The sequence below is a fragment of the Camelus ferus genome, chromosome 5 (assembly GCF_009834535.1).
Source record: "Camelus ferus isolate YT-003-E chromosome 5, BCGSAC_Cfer_1.0, whole genome shotgun sequence".
In the NCBI taxonomy this organism is placed as follows: domain Eukaryota; kingdom Metazoa; phylum Chordata; class Mammalia; order Artiodactyla; family Camelidae; genus Camelus; species Camelus ferus.
The window spans coordinates 90,597,209-90,610,813 of NC_045700.1; the positions used below are offsets into that span (position 1 = coordinate 90,597,209).

General features: G+C 38.9%; 1 protein-coding gene across 2 annotated transcripts in view; it reads left to right on the plus strand.

Moving 5' to 3' along the window:
• Positions 1–13,605, plus strand: part of DIS3L2 (DIS3 like 3'-5' exoribonuclease 2) — a 321,890-nt gene that overhangs the window by 42,943 nt on the left and 265,342 nt on the right. For both annotated transcript variants that reach the window (XM_032480492.1, XM_032480493.1), the window contains exons 3-4: positions 446–603; positions 8,469–8,522. In XM_032480492.1, the coding sequence (XP_032336383.1) occupies positions 446–603; positions 8,469–8,522 (212 nt within the window). The remainder of the gene's footprint in view (positions 1–445; positions 604–8,468; positions 8,523–13,605) is intronic.

Consider the following 13,605-nt stretch of genomic DNA (forward strand, 5'->3'; position numbering starts at 1 on the left):
GGCGGGTCTTAGGACTGAGGGGGACTGTAATTCTTTTGGTGACCTGTTAAATATTCTCCTGTGTTATTTATTCTAGAATTGTGTGGTTTCTTGTTGTCTTTATTGTTATATTGAGTACAGTTATTTAATTTCCTCTAGAAAAGTGATCATCTTTTAGCAATTCCTATTTTTAAGAGTTTGTGTCAATAAATAGCAGTGCATACTGAACCCATTATTCAAGCTATGTTTCATGTATGTTGTGGTGCTGATTTAAAATTCAGGTCTCATCTGTGTGCCTTTTCTTCATGTTTCCTAACTCATTTTTCCTTTTTATGACTATCTGAAATCATTATCAGGGAGTTTCATTCTCTTTTTAATCTTTTTAAACTTAAAAGATAAAATACCTCCAGTTTTAAAAATACAGAGATGTTTGAGGAAAGAGTTGATTGCTGCCTCGTGTTTCTAGGTGTGTCCTCTTTGGTTGGTCCACATGGTGTTGGTGCTTCGCCAGGTGACAAAAAGTCAAAGAACAAGACCGCACGAGGGAAGAAGAAGAGCATATTTGAAACCTACATGTCCAAGGAAGATGTTTCAGAAGGCTTGAAGAGAGGAACACTTATCCAGGTGCTTAAAACATACTAGAAGGCTATTCCTTGACTATGTTGAATCAGAAGTAATCTATTACTCATTAAACTTTTTGTGGGTGTGCTGTGTGCTTTGAGAGAAATGAAGACATAAGAGGCCCAGAGCTTCCTGCTTCTTAGATCTGCAAGGCAATTAGAGGTGGTAAGTGCCACAAGCCTGAGAGAAAGTGCTCTGAGATTTGAGAGGAGAAGGCCCTTACTTCTGGTTAGTTAGGGTTGTCTAGGAATTCTTTCTTGGAAGGAATATATTAGATCCAGGCCATAGATTGGTGCAGTTTGAATTTTGAATAAGTGAAGGGGAGAGAAAGAGCTTTACAAAAGACCAGTGTGAGCTACTAAGACAGAAGTGGGATACAGGGTGTGGCTTCAACAACCAGTTTGCGTGGAGCACATGGATGCTGAATGACAGAGAATAAGGTTGAAAAGGAAACAGTAAACAGCAGCAGACAATATCTTTTGAGTGCTTTATAGTTTACAAAGTATTACCAGCTAATTCTGCAGTTTGGCTCAGCAAACATTTATTGAGTATCCGCTGTGAGCCAGTTTATAGTTAGGAGCACACCGCATGGATGCTCCCGAGATGAAGGTGGATGAGATTGCCTTTCTGTACTTTGAGCTTGCAGCCCAGCACTGGAGCAGGTAGTTGTATGTACAGATGATCTAAGGATAAAGGGTTAGTGCTCAGATAAAAGTGTGACCAGGGTTTATGGGAGAATGTTGGGGGAAACCGGGAAACTGTACAGGGTGACACCCGTAGTGAATATTGAAAGATGACTCATTTGGGCCTATTAAGTGAGTGATATCAGTGTGGGAAGGAAGTAGGGAGAGTCAGTGACACTACTGAAAACATGAACTGAGAAATAATATAGAGCAAGGTGGATTAGGTCTCCTTAGGCATGAACTCTGAGGCAGATAGTAGGTAACGAGATGAAGAGGGAGGAGGGGCCACATATTCTTTGAATTAGATCTATTTTATAATTCTTAGATCAGTATAAAAACATTACCATGTGTTACCTGACTCACTTGAAAATGTTGACTGTGTTCCATTTTCTCTTATTCTGAGTGCCCAGCTTCTATATTTGTGTTCTGGCCTGGAGATCCAGCCAATGAACAGATACTGTCATCTTCTCTTCCTTTTTATCCTCTTTTTGTATTTACCTGTGGCCAAGTACACATGTGTTTAATATAGACTCTTGAGTGGAAAATTGTTTTTAACACATTAGTTGCTTATTCTGATTTTAGAAGTACAGTTGGTTTTTTTTTTTTTTTAAACTTCCCTTGGATTTCCTGGATAAGGCCTCTCAGGAAATTTGAAGCTGCAGTTGGACATTTGTCCATTCATAAATCTGTTCATTTGCTGTTTATTATTCAGTGCACACACTGAACTCCATTTTATCTACAAGTTTCTTGGCCCTCATCTTGTTTTGTGTATGAGGACCAGTCATGCTTTTCCCATTCTCAGCTCCTGCCATTCTCTTCCAGCGCGCTCTGCTCCATTCACCCTGATCTTCAAAACTTTTCCCGTAAAAACTCTGCTCTTTGATTACTCTGTGACTCTGTACTCACTGTTCCTGGTGCTTGGAATACTTTCTCCCACTATCTTAATGTAATCGTCCTTGACCTTACCTGAATGTCCCCCTTTTATGAAGCCTCACTTTAATTCTCCAAGCAGAATCAGCTGTTACCGCTTTCCTGAAGTTGACTTTTTAGTTTACCGTTTATTCTAAACTTATTACCATTTCTTGGCACTTATGCTTCCTCAAATAGAGTGTTCACTTCCTTGTGGGCAGGTTCATGTCTTACTCCCACAAATTAACCTAATGCCTGGCATTTGATTGATACTTAATAAGTTTATATTGGATAAATACTTGTTTACTGACTGAGTAAAGAATCAAAGTACTGTCTTTGAAGAAGTGTGAGAGGAACCTTGGTTGTTACAACTTGGAAGAAAAATTGCTTATAATTTTGGTTATAGAATTTACAGAGAGAGGCTGAGGGAAATACTATGCAATGGTATTATTTATACTCCTTCCTATTAATTTTTGCTTTTGAAGCAACTCTTTGCTAATATTAAAACAAAAAGTTGATCAATATAACAACTCTCATTCCCAGAAGTTTGTAAGTGATTCCTCCTGGCCTGTGACATCATGAGACTCAGCAGCCAGAGCCTCCCCCCACAGATGAGAACGGTTGTTCTTTGCAGATGGGAAGGGAATGGGTTCCAGATATGAGGTCACTGTGTGAAATATACAACACTGTAAATAAGATTTTTCATAGGCAGAGAAACAGAGTCCATCTGTGCAGGCCTTGATGGGTAAGGTAAAAAGCTAGACAAGAAAAGATATTTGAATGCTGTTGGAGAAAATTAAATTGATTAAATATGTATATATATTTATTTTTACATTTTTTAAATGTAAGCATTTGTTAACTTTTGTGTTCACACTTAAGTATAGTGTGACATCCTTTTTCTTTTCCTCATCCGGAGAAGAAACTTGTACTGAACGATAGAGATATTTTTAGATAGAGGAAAAATATTTTCATTTTATTTTCAATACTTTGCCCAATAATTTGACATTTCATTAGTGGTTTTCCCTATATGGTGAAGAGTAGTCCACAGAGACCAAAGAAATCTCTTTCCTGTGTTTGAATTGACCAGTAGTAACACATGATCATGTATATGTAGTTTTGAAATTTTTTTGGTAAACAAGTTCTCACATCAAAGAGTATATGTTTTTTCTCACTCCATAGGTACAGTATTGGGAGGTTGTTATGGGAGATGTTAGGGGAAATGAGAGTGTGGGATAGAGAGGCCTGGAAGGGACTTAGCTTTGGGGTGATGACCAAAGTGATATTGAAGTAATAGTGAAGTATGAAGATAGTAGAATTGGCTGGTTTCATGTTCCTAGCTGGTTCTTTGGCAAAAGGTGGTTCAGACTGAGCCACCAGGGCTGTATGAGGCATGAAGTCACATTTCCCCTAGAATAAAATGTTAATGTAAAGTAATGGGACCTTGAAAGAAATTGTAGTCCAGGACAACAGGACATGATGGGCTAGTGTCTAGGACCTTCACCATTTGTTAAGAGTAAAATTAGAGAACACTTGGGTGTGAGTTAAAGGGAGGAATAGTGACATTACAGTGAACTGCCCAGTCGTTTAGAAGGAACAGATGATATTCAAAACATTAATGCCAGGTGGTAGGAGAACTTCTACTCTGCAGACGTTAATTAATTAGCCCAACAAGTGTTTCTTGACTGCCTACTAAGTGCCAAGCATATACCAGTATGTAGATAGGCAATTCACTGGAGGAGATAGAAAAAAACAACTAGGGAAATAAAGAGGAAATTATGGCCTGTGATGCATGCTAACAGGGAAGTAAGAAAGATGAAAGAGGATAATTAGAGAGAGCCACTTGACATAGGGTGTTTAGGCCTCTCCGAGGAGGTGATCTCTGAGATGAGATCTGCAGGTTGGAAAAAATGAGCCAGCCATTTGAAGAATTAGCAAAAGAACATTACAGGCAGAGATATCAGCTAGTAGAAGAATGGCAAGCAGAAAAAGCCTTGATGTTTCTGAGGACCAAGAAGAAAGCCTATTAGATGTAGTGAGCAAAGGGAATTACAATATGGTAATAAATTGGAAAGGTAGGCAGTTGCTAAATCATGTAGGGTCTCTAGGCGGTATTGGAGAGTTGGATTTTATTTAAGAACAATGGAGATTCACTGAATTGTATTAAGCAGGGGAAGGACATGATCTATTTTATGCTTTTAAAACAACTCTCTGGCAACTGTGAGATGAACAGCCTAGAGTGGAACCTGGGAGAACATGTAGAAGGCTGTCAGAGTCAATCAGGCAAGAAAATGTGGAGATGTGACCAAGGGTGGTGGCAGTGAAGATGGAGAGAAATGGATGGATTTGGCACTAGTACTGGCATGACATGCTGATGGATGAAATGTGGAAGGTAAGGCAAAGGGAGTGATAAAGGATGACTCCTAAGTTTTTTAGTTGGGTAAAGGATGGATGATGTTGCCACTAGCCAAGATACAGAAGGTTGAAAGTTGCAGTGTGGTACTGGTTTCTGGGGAGAAGTGAGCAGGTGGCATAAATGAGTGAAGAGGCCCTGATGGTGACTATGGCAAATAGAGAGGCAGTCTGCAGCAGTTACGAGCAAGGACTTTGGAACCAGACTGCTTGGTCTTGAATGTGGTATGAAAGTGGGCACATCTCAGTGCCTCTATTTCTTCATTTTATAAAAAAGAGGGTAATAGTACCTTTCTCATAGGGTTGTTTTGAGGGTTAAATTAGTTGGTAGATAAAGCTCTTAAAACAGTGTGTGACGTGATAAACTGGTATGTTACTTGTGACTGTTTTTATTGCTATACAAGAAGCATCTGTTATCCAGTTCAGGTGGTTGCTGCCATGTAGGGTTAGCTAGTTTTTCAAGAAAGTCTGGAAATACATATTTATGTGTGAAATTCCTCAGTTTTAAGCATATTCAAACATCCTGTAAGCCAAATAAAACATGTTTGTGATTGCCAAGTTAGGCTAATTAGCCCAGTTGTGTGATATTTTTCTATAGTAATATTCAGCTCCTTGGGTGTAAGGATGGGGAAGGCAGATAGCTGGAGTCAACTGAAAGTGAGGTTTTGCTAGTTGAATACAAGAGGAAGTGTGGACCCAAGGCTCAGGATTTGTAAGGGCAGTAGGTACTGACAGGCCATGTTAACGAGGTAGCCAAGGAAGGGAATGAATGTAGTGGGAGAACGATAAATGGTAAAAATGTGGTAAGGTCCCTGGATTGGAAGTCTTGGTGAAGATGAAGAATTGTTGAAGTGGAATTTCTACCTTAGTGACCTGGAAGGATAGAAGATTGTGATCAGAAAGTGTGATACTTGATTTTAAAATCAATGTTTGGAGGTGGTGTAGTTAGCAATGATAACAAGATATAGGCTGTGAACATGGGAGAGAGTGACTAGGGTGGGTGGGCTAGAGTGTCTGGCGAGGGTTGCCTGATCATCCATGTGGATGTGAGGTCCCATAAATGTTTATAGGAATGAGGCTGGAGAGAAACAGAGTGTGCTAAGAGGCAAAACATTAGTAAATCAGGGTTACGATCAGGAGGTTTGATGATGACAGTACCAGGGAGGTACAGCAGGAGCTAAACGTGAACTTCTAAGGGTCTGGGGGTTTTGAGAGAGAATGAGGGGGAAATAATTTTAAAGCTGCAATGGGGAAGTTGAGGGAAAACATTCTTCCTCTAGTCCCTGAGATATACAGAGTAGGAGAGAGAAAATTGGCTCCCTTTGAGAGCTCTTAAAGGGAAGTGATCACATCAGAGGACAGCCAGGTTTCAATTGAGGCAAGGAGGCACTGGAGCATTCAGAAAAGAGATGGAGGTTGTAGGAGCCTCACCAGTCAATTTCAGGCCTAGGAAAGAGTTGAGGATGAGGGGTGATGGTTTGGGGCAGATTAGGTGATGGTCATAAAAATATGGAAATATAAGTTCTGGGCTTATGTAGGTGAGTGGGACAAATCATCTGCTAGAAGTCTTTTTCAGTTTCAGGGCCATTTCTTGACATGCTTTACTGACAGCTTCTTCCGTCAGGCTGTGGGGATGACTCTGCTAGGCTGTGGGGATGACTCTGCTCTGCTGTGGAACTCTGCTGGAGTTTATTCTTAGTGTGATCCGTGCTCTCAGCGGGTCTGTTCCTGAGGTCCAGTTCTTAAGAGTATGCTCCAGTCAAACGGCAAATGTTTTTCTTGAACAGGCTTCTATCCTTCCCTGTATGCTTCTATATCTCAGGAAGTTTGGGGTAGACAATCAAGGATAGAATCTTTTAGGTCCTTTTAATATTTGTGTTTTTAAATAGAGCCAAGAAATGTATAATAACTATAAATGGAGTATAACCTTTAAAAATTATGGATCATTGTGTTATACACCTGTAACTTATATACTATTGTACATCAACTCTATCTCATTAAAAAAAAATCACATACACAAAATAGAGGTAAGATACAGCCGTGAGCCACCTCTTTCTCCTCAGCCTCGCCTTGGTCTCTCTCAGTGCTCTGTAATGAAAGGTGCTTTCAAAGCAGAAGACATTCTCTTCTCTGTACTCCTTCATGTACTAACCATTCACTTGAAGCTTATCACTTGAGCTTGAATTGATGATAGAAGAATAACAATTGAAAGAAAACTTAGGTCAAAAAATGAATTTTAAAAATTAACTTCAATGAATTCACTGTTATGTGTTTGGAATGTCTTCCCCTCACTGGACTGTAAGCTCTGAGGGGCAGAGACTGTCAGTTATTACTCTATTGTGTCCCCATCACTTAGCATAGTGCCTGTCATGCTAGTTGTCAGGAAATATTTGTTATGTGAGTAGATGAATATTTAGGATAAATGTAATAAGCCTTTTTCCTTTCTCCCCAACAACAAATTGCTGTCCTAAAAATGAAATTGCAGTGACATTAATGGAAAGGGACTGGCCTCAGGGAACTTTGCCTGCCTTATCTCCCAGCCCCTCTCCCTCTTCCCCTAGTACTGCAAGATGGTAGAAGAGAATTTGCCTTCTTAATCACTCTTGCCTAAATTTCCCTTCTGGTTTATCTCAAGTTTGGCTCCTCCTTCAAGTGTCAGGTTGGACACCATCTCTGGAGCCTTTCCTAGTGCCCTCAGCTGAAAGTAGGCTGTTCCCTCACTTATGGCATTCTTCATGTTTTAATTTATAAACAGGAACTGAGCTTGATTATCATTTTCCTTCCAATATTTTCTGTCTCAGGGGCTTGGATATAAGCAGAATTCAATAAATAATGATTGAATTAAGGACTGAAAGAAGATTTCTAGTAGTCTGTGGGATTTAACACAGTGGTATAAACTGTTGCGTGGAAATTTGTGATTTAAACATGGTTGTACCAGTGAAAGAAAGAATTATTTTCTGCTTTATTTTATGCCCTCACCTATTTTGTTAATCGTGTATCTTTGAGTCTTTCAATATTTTAGAGGGGAAATGTTATTTAAAACACTTACTCAAGACACCCTTTGAGTCTGGCTTTTAGGAAAATAACTGCCTCCATCTATGTGTTCCAGTGGCCTTCAAATGCGGCTGTAAGTGGGGAGGGTTACAGCTTCCTGCAAGAGCCTAAAATACTGAACTGCTATTGAAGAGGGCCCCCACCTGCACCTCTGTGCATAAATAGAAGCAGACCCTGATTTGGTGCTGGAATAACATGAAATTGAAGGCAAACTGGGTGGCCTGGCCGTTGGAGCCAGGATTCCCATTTACATTAAGAGTTGGTTCTGGACCATTTTGAATTATTGACTCATTCGGCTCTGCAGAGGGGCCAAAGTAAAAATTATGCATCCAGTCCCTTGAGGCTGAGTAGTCAGCTTGGAAATCAACCTGCATCACTTTGAAGATTGTCACAGAAACAAGCAGTTTTGGAAAGGTCTTAAAGAATAAACAAGGCCATTGTGTGGTGGGGTGTAATCCCCAGATAACCTTGTTCTTTAAGTTTTAAATTTGAAGACTATCATACAGGGGCATGTAAAATCTCAACAGTTGCCACTTTCCCACTCCACGCCAAGCTCTGTCGCTTCTCACCTCTGCCCGTTCACAGCAAGGTGCCAGTGTGAGCTTTCAATTTTTGATGGAACTCTGTGTTATAGACATCAGTGTAAATCGTGTTTCATGGATTTAATGAATAGTTCTCATACATCTAACTTGTTTCCTAGATCGAACTGTTTATTAATTTTAAAACTTTTTATTGGATAATAACTTATGTATGGAAAAATCTTAAGTATGTAACTAGTTAAATTTACACAGATTTAATTTTTTTATTTTAAAGGGTGTATTGAGAATCAATCCGAAGAAGTTTCATGAAGCCTTCATTCCTTGCCCAGTAAGTTCAATAACTTTATAATAAACCTAATGTCACATTTAATTTTTTAGATGTGTTGTGAAACTGAAATCATATATTCTAACTAAAAAGCAGAGTAGTAAAACAAAATTGAGGATGGGCAAGGATTTGTTTCAAATTTAAACAAACAAAATTTGCCGTTGGTTAAGAACCCCTTCTGCCAGTCTTAAAATCACACGTCAAATGAAAGGGATGACATTTGTTACTAGGCTTCAGGGAGCAGCTGAGCCCATGCAGACACCCACCAGTTCTTGTAATTGGATGCCCTTGGTTTATAGTTTAAAAGGATTTATGGATTTTTCCACTGATTTAAGTTAATCTCTCCTAAACAAATACGCTATCTACTTTCAATCTACTGCATGAGCTAATCTACAAATTTGTCCAAAAATAATGTGCCATGCCTTTTTTTGGTGGAGGGAAGTCAGAATTTCTTACTTTACTTTTATGTAGGTGATAGGACTTGGTATAAGGCTTTTTATCGTTGGATCTTTATACAGTTTCTTAGGTTCATGACTCATTTTAACAGGCTCTCTCCCATTAAGGGACGTTCACTCTGCCATATAGTTAGCAGCAGGTCTCTGGATAAGGCTTGATTGTGCAAAGCTGAGAGAGCAATATTCTTAAATTCTTGACCTAACTTTTCCAGGATGCCATAAATAGGATAGCCATAAAATTAGGTTTTTCACAGTGGAAGAGACCATAGGAAGAAACTTTAGCTAATAGATGAAGAAATGGAATACATAGATTTCAGTTAACATATTTCATTACATGAAATGACAGGTTTAATGAGAATACAAGTTCAGTCATGTACTTCATAGGTATTATGTTTATTGTTGTTGTTACAATAACCTAAGAGCTATTCTAAAGCTCAGTTTAGTGCCTTTTCCCCTTGCCCTGTCTAGAAGCCAAGGATTCACATTTGTATCTCAAGTTGAGGTCTTACCCACTGGATTCGATAAAAAGTATCACATGTCACATTGTTCTCTCTTGAGTCACTTTCTGTTCCTATGACAGAACATGGTATATACACTGACCCTGGTGCTTAGATGATAGGATTGAGGGTCAGCTTGGAGGTAGCAGCTTAGCTGCAGAAGCAGTGTCATCATACGGTGGAAGCACAGTTGACATGGGTGTTAGATTCCAGAGTTTGCTCATAAGGTGAAAATCACATTCAGTCATCATAAAAATTACCCATGAAAATCTCCTAGGAGTATGCCATGTTGGAGATGGATAAACCATCTTGCAGTAAGTCTAGCATAGCCAGCGTTTTCTCCACATTAGAAAGAATGATTGTTTCTTCACTGGCATACCAATTGAAGGGGCTTAATTATATTAGGGGCCCCAGTGTGTGAAAAACATGGATTTGAGCATGAGCGTCACACCCAGTGCAATAAGAAGTTCACCCCGAGAGGCACATGGGAACTGAGCAGATTTCAAATCTCCTATCTCCTGTGCACATTGAGGTTTGCTCTCATTGATTGGAATGATAAGAGGAATTACATACAGCATTTTGAAAATTTTAGTGCTTCTTTTTCTCTTCCATGAGCACACAGTATTGAATTTCCCCTAAGTTAGATTCCTATTAGGCCAGCTCCTGACCTTAGGACAAAAGCACACATACCACATATGAAATATTTAAAAGTTATAAATCACACTAAGAAACTGTTAAGTAAAATACATACATGACAAACCAGATATATTCCTTGCCAAACGTATGTACCTCCATGTACTCAGGTTCAAATATAGAATTCTGAGACTCCTTGGAGCTCCATGCTGAAGTGTGGCTGCATGGAGTGGGTGTACCTCTGGCATACCCCTCTTTCCTTCCCAGTCCTGGCTCCCTGTCCTCTCTTTGCTGCCCTTTTGCCTCCTCCTCCTCCATTCAGTGAGGGCCCTTACATGCATCTAGGTGACCATCTTATCCTACATGTCTAAGCTCTGACCACTCCCCTTAGAAATATCTACCATTAGCCATCTGTGAAGTCCAGAGGTGCCACCTGTGATGTGGTCTGTTTGGGAAGACAGACTGGGGAAGATGCCTATATATGCCCTGGAAGTAGGCTTGGAGCCAATTACAAATGGGGATGCACTTTCATTTGGTCCTGAGAACTCCTTACCTGAGTGAGGAGGGGTGTGGCTGAAGGAGGGCCAGAACAGAGGTCCTCTAAAGTCTGGACCTAATTATGTTCCTGTAAGTTAAATTCATGTGATTTAAACTTGCAAATGATGTGTTGCCACTGTTTAATCTGGTTTGTTAGAGGAAGTTAAGAAGCAAAAGTTACTGATGCTTCAAAAGCTCAAGTTGTTCTCCCACTTGAAATTGTGTTCCTGACATGTCCTATTTAGAATTTTTTAGCTAATCATGGTATTTGGATTGGCTTATTTCTATACCTCTTTTTCTGTCTTACCTGGCCGCTGATAGAGTAATAAAATTGTATCAGAGGGAGAAAAAATGCTTAATGACTCACCTCTAATTAATTAAGAGCAGACTACAAAAGCTCTATCAAGGCCCAGTTGTAAGTGATTGTAGATACTCTGGTGTTGGACACTGGAACAATTCTGCATTCTAGTTTTGTGGTCTTCTGGTCAGTTTCCAGTTTTAGAAGAATTATTGAAAGAAATATCGAAGAAGGAGATAGTAGAGGCACTGAGTTACATGTGGATAAATCCCACCACTGGTCTGGATTTCTGAGTGTACATAGCTCATGTCCGTGTCAACTGTGAACTTGTGTGAACTAGAAAAATGCTCACAGGTAGATTAGGAGGTAGGATAGCAGAATCAGGGCCTGATTGTTACCTGTTCCCTGCTTTAGCAGAGAGAGAATAAAGACAGGAATTGATAGAAAGATGTAGCTTCTGCTCTGACAATAAGAAATAGAAAAGTTTCCTCAATTGTAAAATGAAGGGTAGATTAAATATTGTCTAATATTCCTCACAACTTTAAAATTCTAAAGTTTTTTGAGAAACAAAAATAGAGTAGATTTGATGAAATTATTTAGGTTTATTCTTACTCTAAAGACAGTTGTGAACTTACACAATATCGCTTTCAAAATATCTACTTATGTCAACAGACTAGGCACAGTGAATTGATCATCAGGTATAAAAAAGTACTTTTTTGTGGGGAATATGATTTAGTTTATTATAATTTCTACTCATAGAAAGTTGATATTTATTTTCTTATGACAAACCCAAAATATATGGGATAGGTTACTTCTGTGTGTACCTGCTAGTCTCCTGGTGTTCTCAATAAAAGTAAGGTACAGAGTTAAAATAAAACCATATGACTTTTTCAAGCAAAGCAAGATAAACTGATATTATTGAGATGCCTTTTTGAATCTATTTGGGGATAAGATGAAAAGGAGAAATGGACCAGATGTAAAAACCTAGATTTTTACAAAAAGCACAGTTTCTATTCTGAATTATATTGATGCAAGAAGTTCTGTAGCCTTTTTGTGCACCATATCATGGGAGTCACTCTTTGTACACCTGTGGAATTTATCTGGTCCAAAGGGAGCTATTCCATCCATGGAGGATGTTCTGACCATCATGGTGTACGTGGGTAGTCCTCCGCACTCCAGCCTCCTAAATATTTAATTCAGTTACCCCAGATCCCATTATATTTTCTCCAGGTTGCTCATTGTCTATTTTTCTTTTTTTATATTCTTTCTGATGGGTAGCATGGCTCTTCTGGCATTCTGGCATTCAAGTAAAGGACTGAACTCTTTGGCTTTAAAAAGTAGTTAGGAGGGATAACTCAAACTTTTAAAATATTGAGCTGTTCCCAAGTTTCTTATCTTTAAAATAAGAGATTCTGCAATAGATACAGGCTTCTGAATGAATCAGTGAAGTAAGAGCTGAGTGGTGATGCAGTATCTATAGATTTGTGTATTGATCAAGGTTCAACTCAGCCCTGCTTTTCTTTCTGACAATATGTACATTTTATTCATCTTAAATTTCTAAGGTAAGGGTGGTGTAGCTGCTTATGAAAGAGGCGTCTCATTGCATATATTTTGGCATGTGAGAATGACCTCCAGACAGCTTTATTTTCATTCGAGAGAAGTTGGAGAGATCTTGTTGCTTTACAAATTGGAGAAGGCAGTGATTGATATGTTGTGCAGCACTTCAGTTGTTCACTCTTTATTTATTGGTTGTCTCTTCCTATTTTTTTGAAAAGCTTGTTATGAGGTCAACTGCAGTAATTCTGTCTTTGTGGCTAACATGGTAGCTATTCCTTAGGGACTAGGGTGGGTCAAGTTTGGCAAAGTGTGCAGACCATGCTGCTAGCCCACGGCTAAATTAGAAACTGAACAGAAAGACTGTTCTAAAAGATCTTGAATGGTTTGTAATTGGAAACTATAAAAAAGTACTGAGTGTCTGAAATCCCATTTTGGAGGCAGTGGTGAATTTGGAATACTAATTTTAACTAAAATGTCATAATAATCACCTGCAGTCTGTTGAGTGTAACATCTATATCAAGTGTCTTTATTAGAAAATTTTGAGTGGTGGCTTTCCACACATGTTTGTTATTACCTTCTCTGAGGAAAATTAAAATTTTACTTCTCTCTAATCCTCTGAAAACAAGCACATAGTATAAACTCTAGGAAGGATGACAGGATAAGGGTACATGTTTGTGGATGAAACATTTAGAAAATATTTAAATATTTTCATGGAACTTTACCTCTGAAGTTATGCTTTTCTTAGCTACCTTCTACATTTAATTGTTTTTGTGTAGTAACTTGGTTTAATAAGAAGACTCTGTCACCTAATTCAGTTTGGCACTCGATACCTAGGAAGTTTTCTGGGGCTACACTGCTTAAGGTGGGTTGTTTTTAAGTATGTGATTGAAGATGAAGGTGTCCACGCCTTGTGACATTCATGGGAGGGAGTTCATTTGCTCCTTAGTGAGAAGGGTGGACTGTGAAAATGCTTTATGAAGCTCACGTTACCTTCCTTTCCTTTTTTTCTTTGCTTTCTGCTTGGGTCTCCATAAAAACAATCACAATTTTAGGATTATTTGTTCTAGTTCTGCAAAAAATGTCATGGGTATTTTGATAGGGATCACATT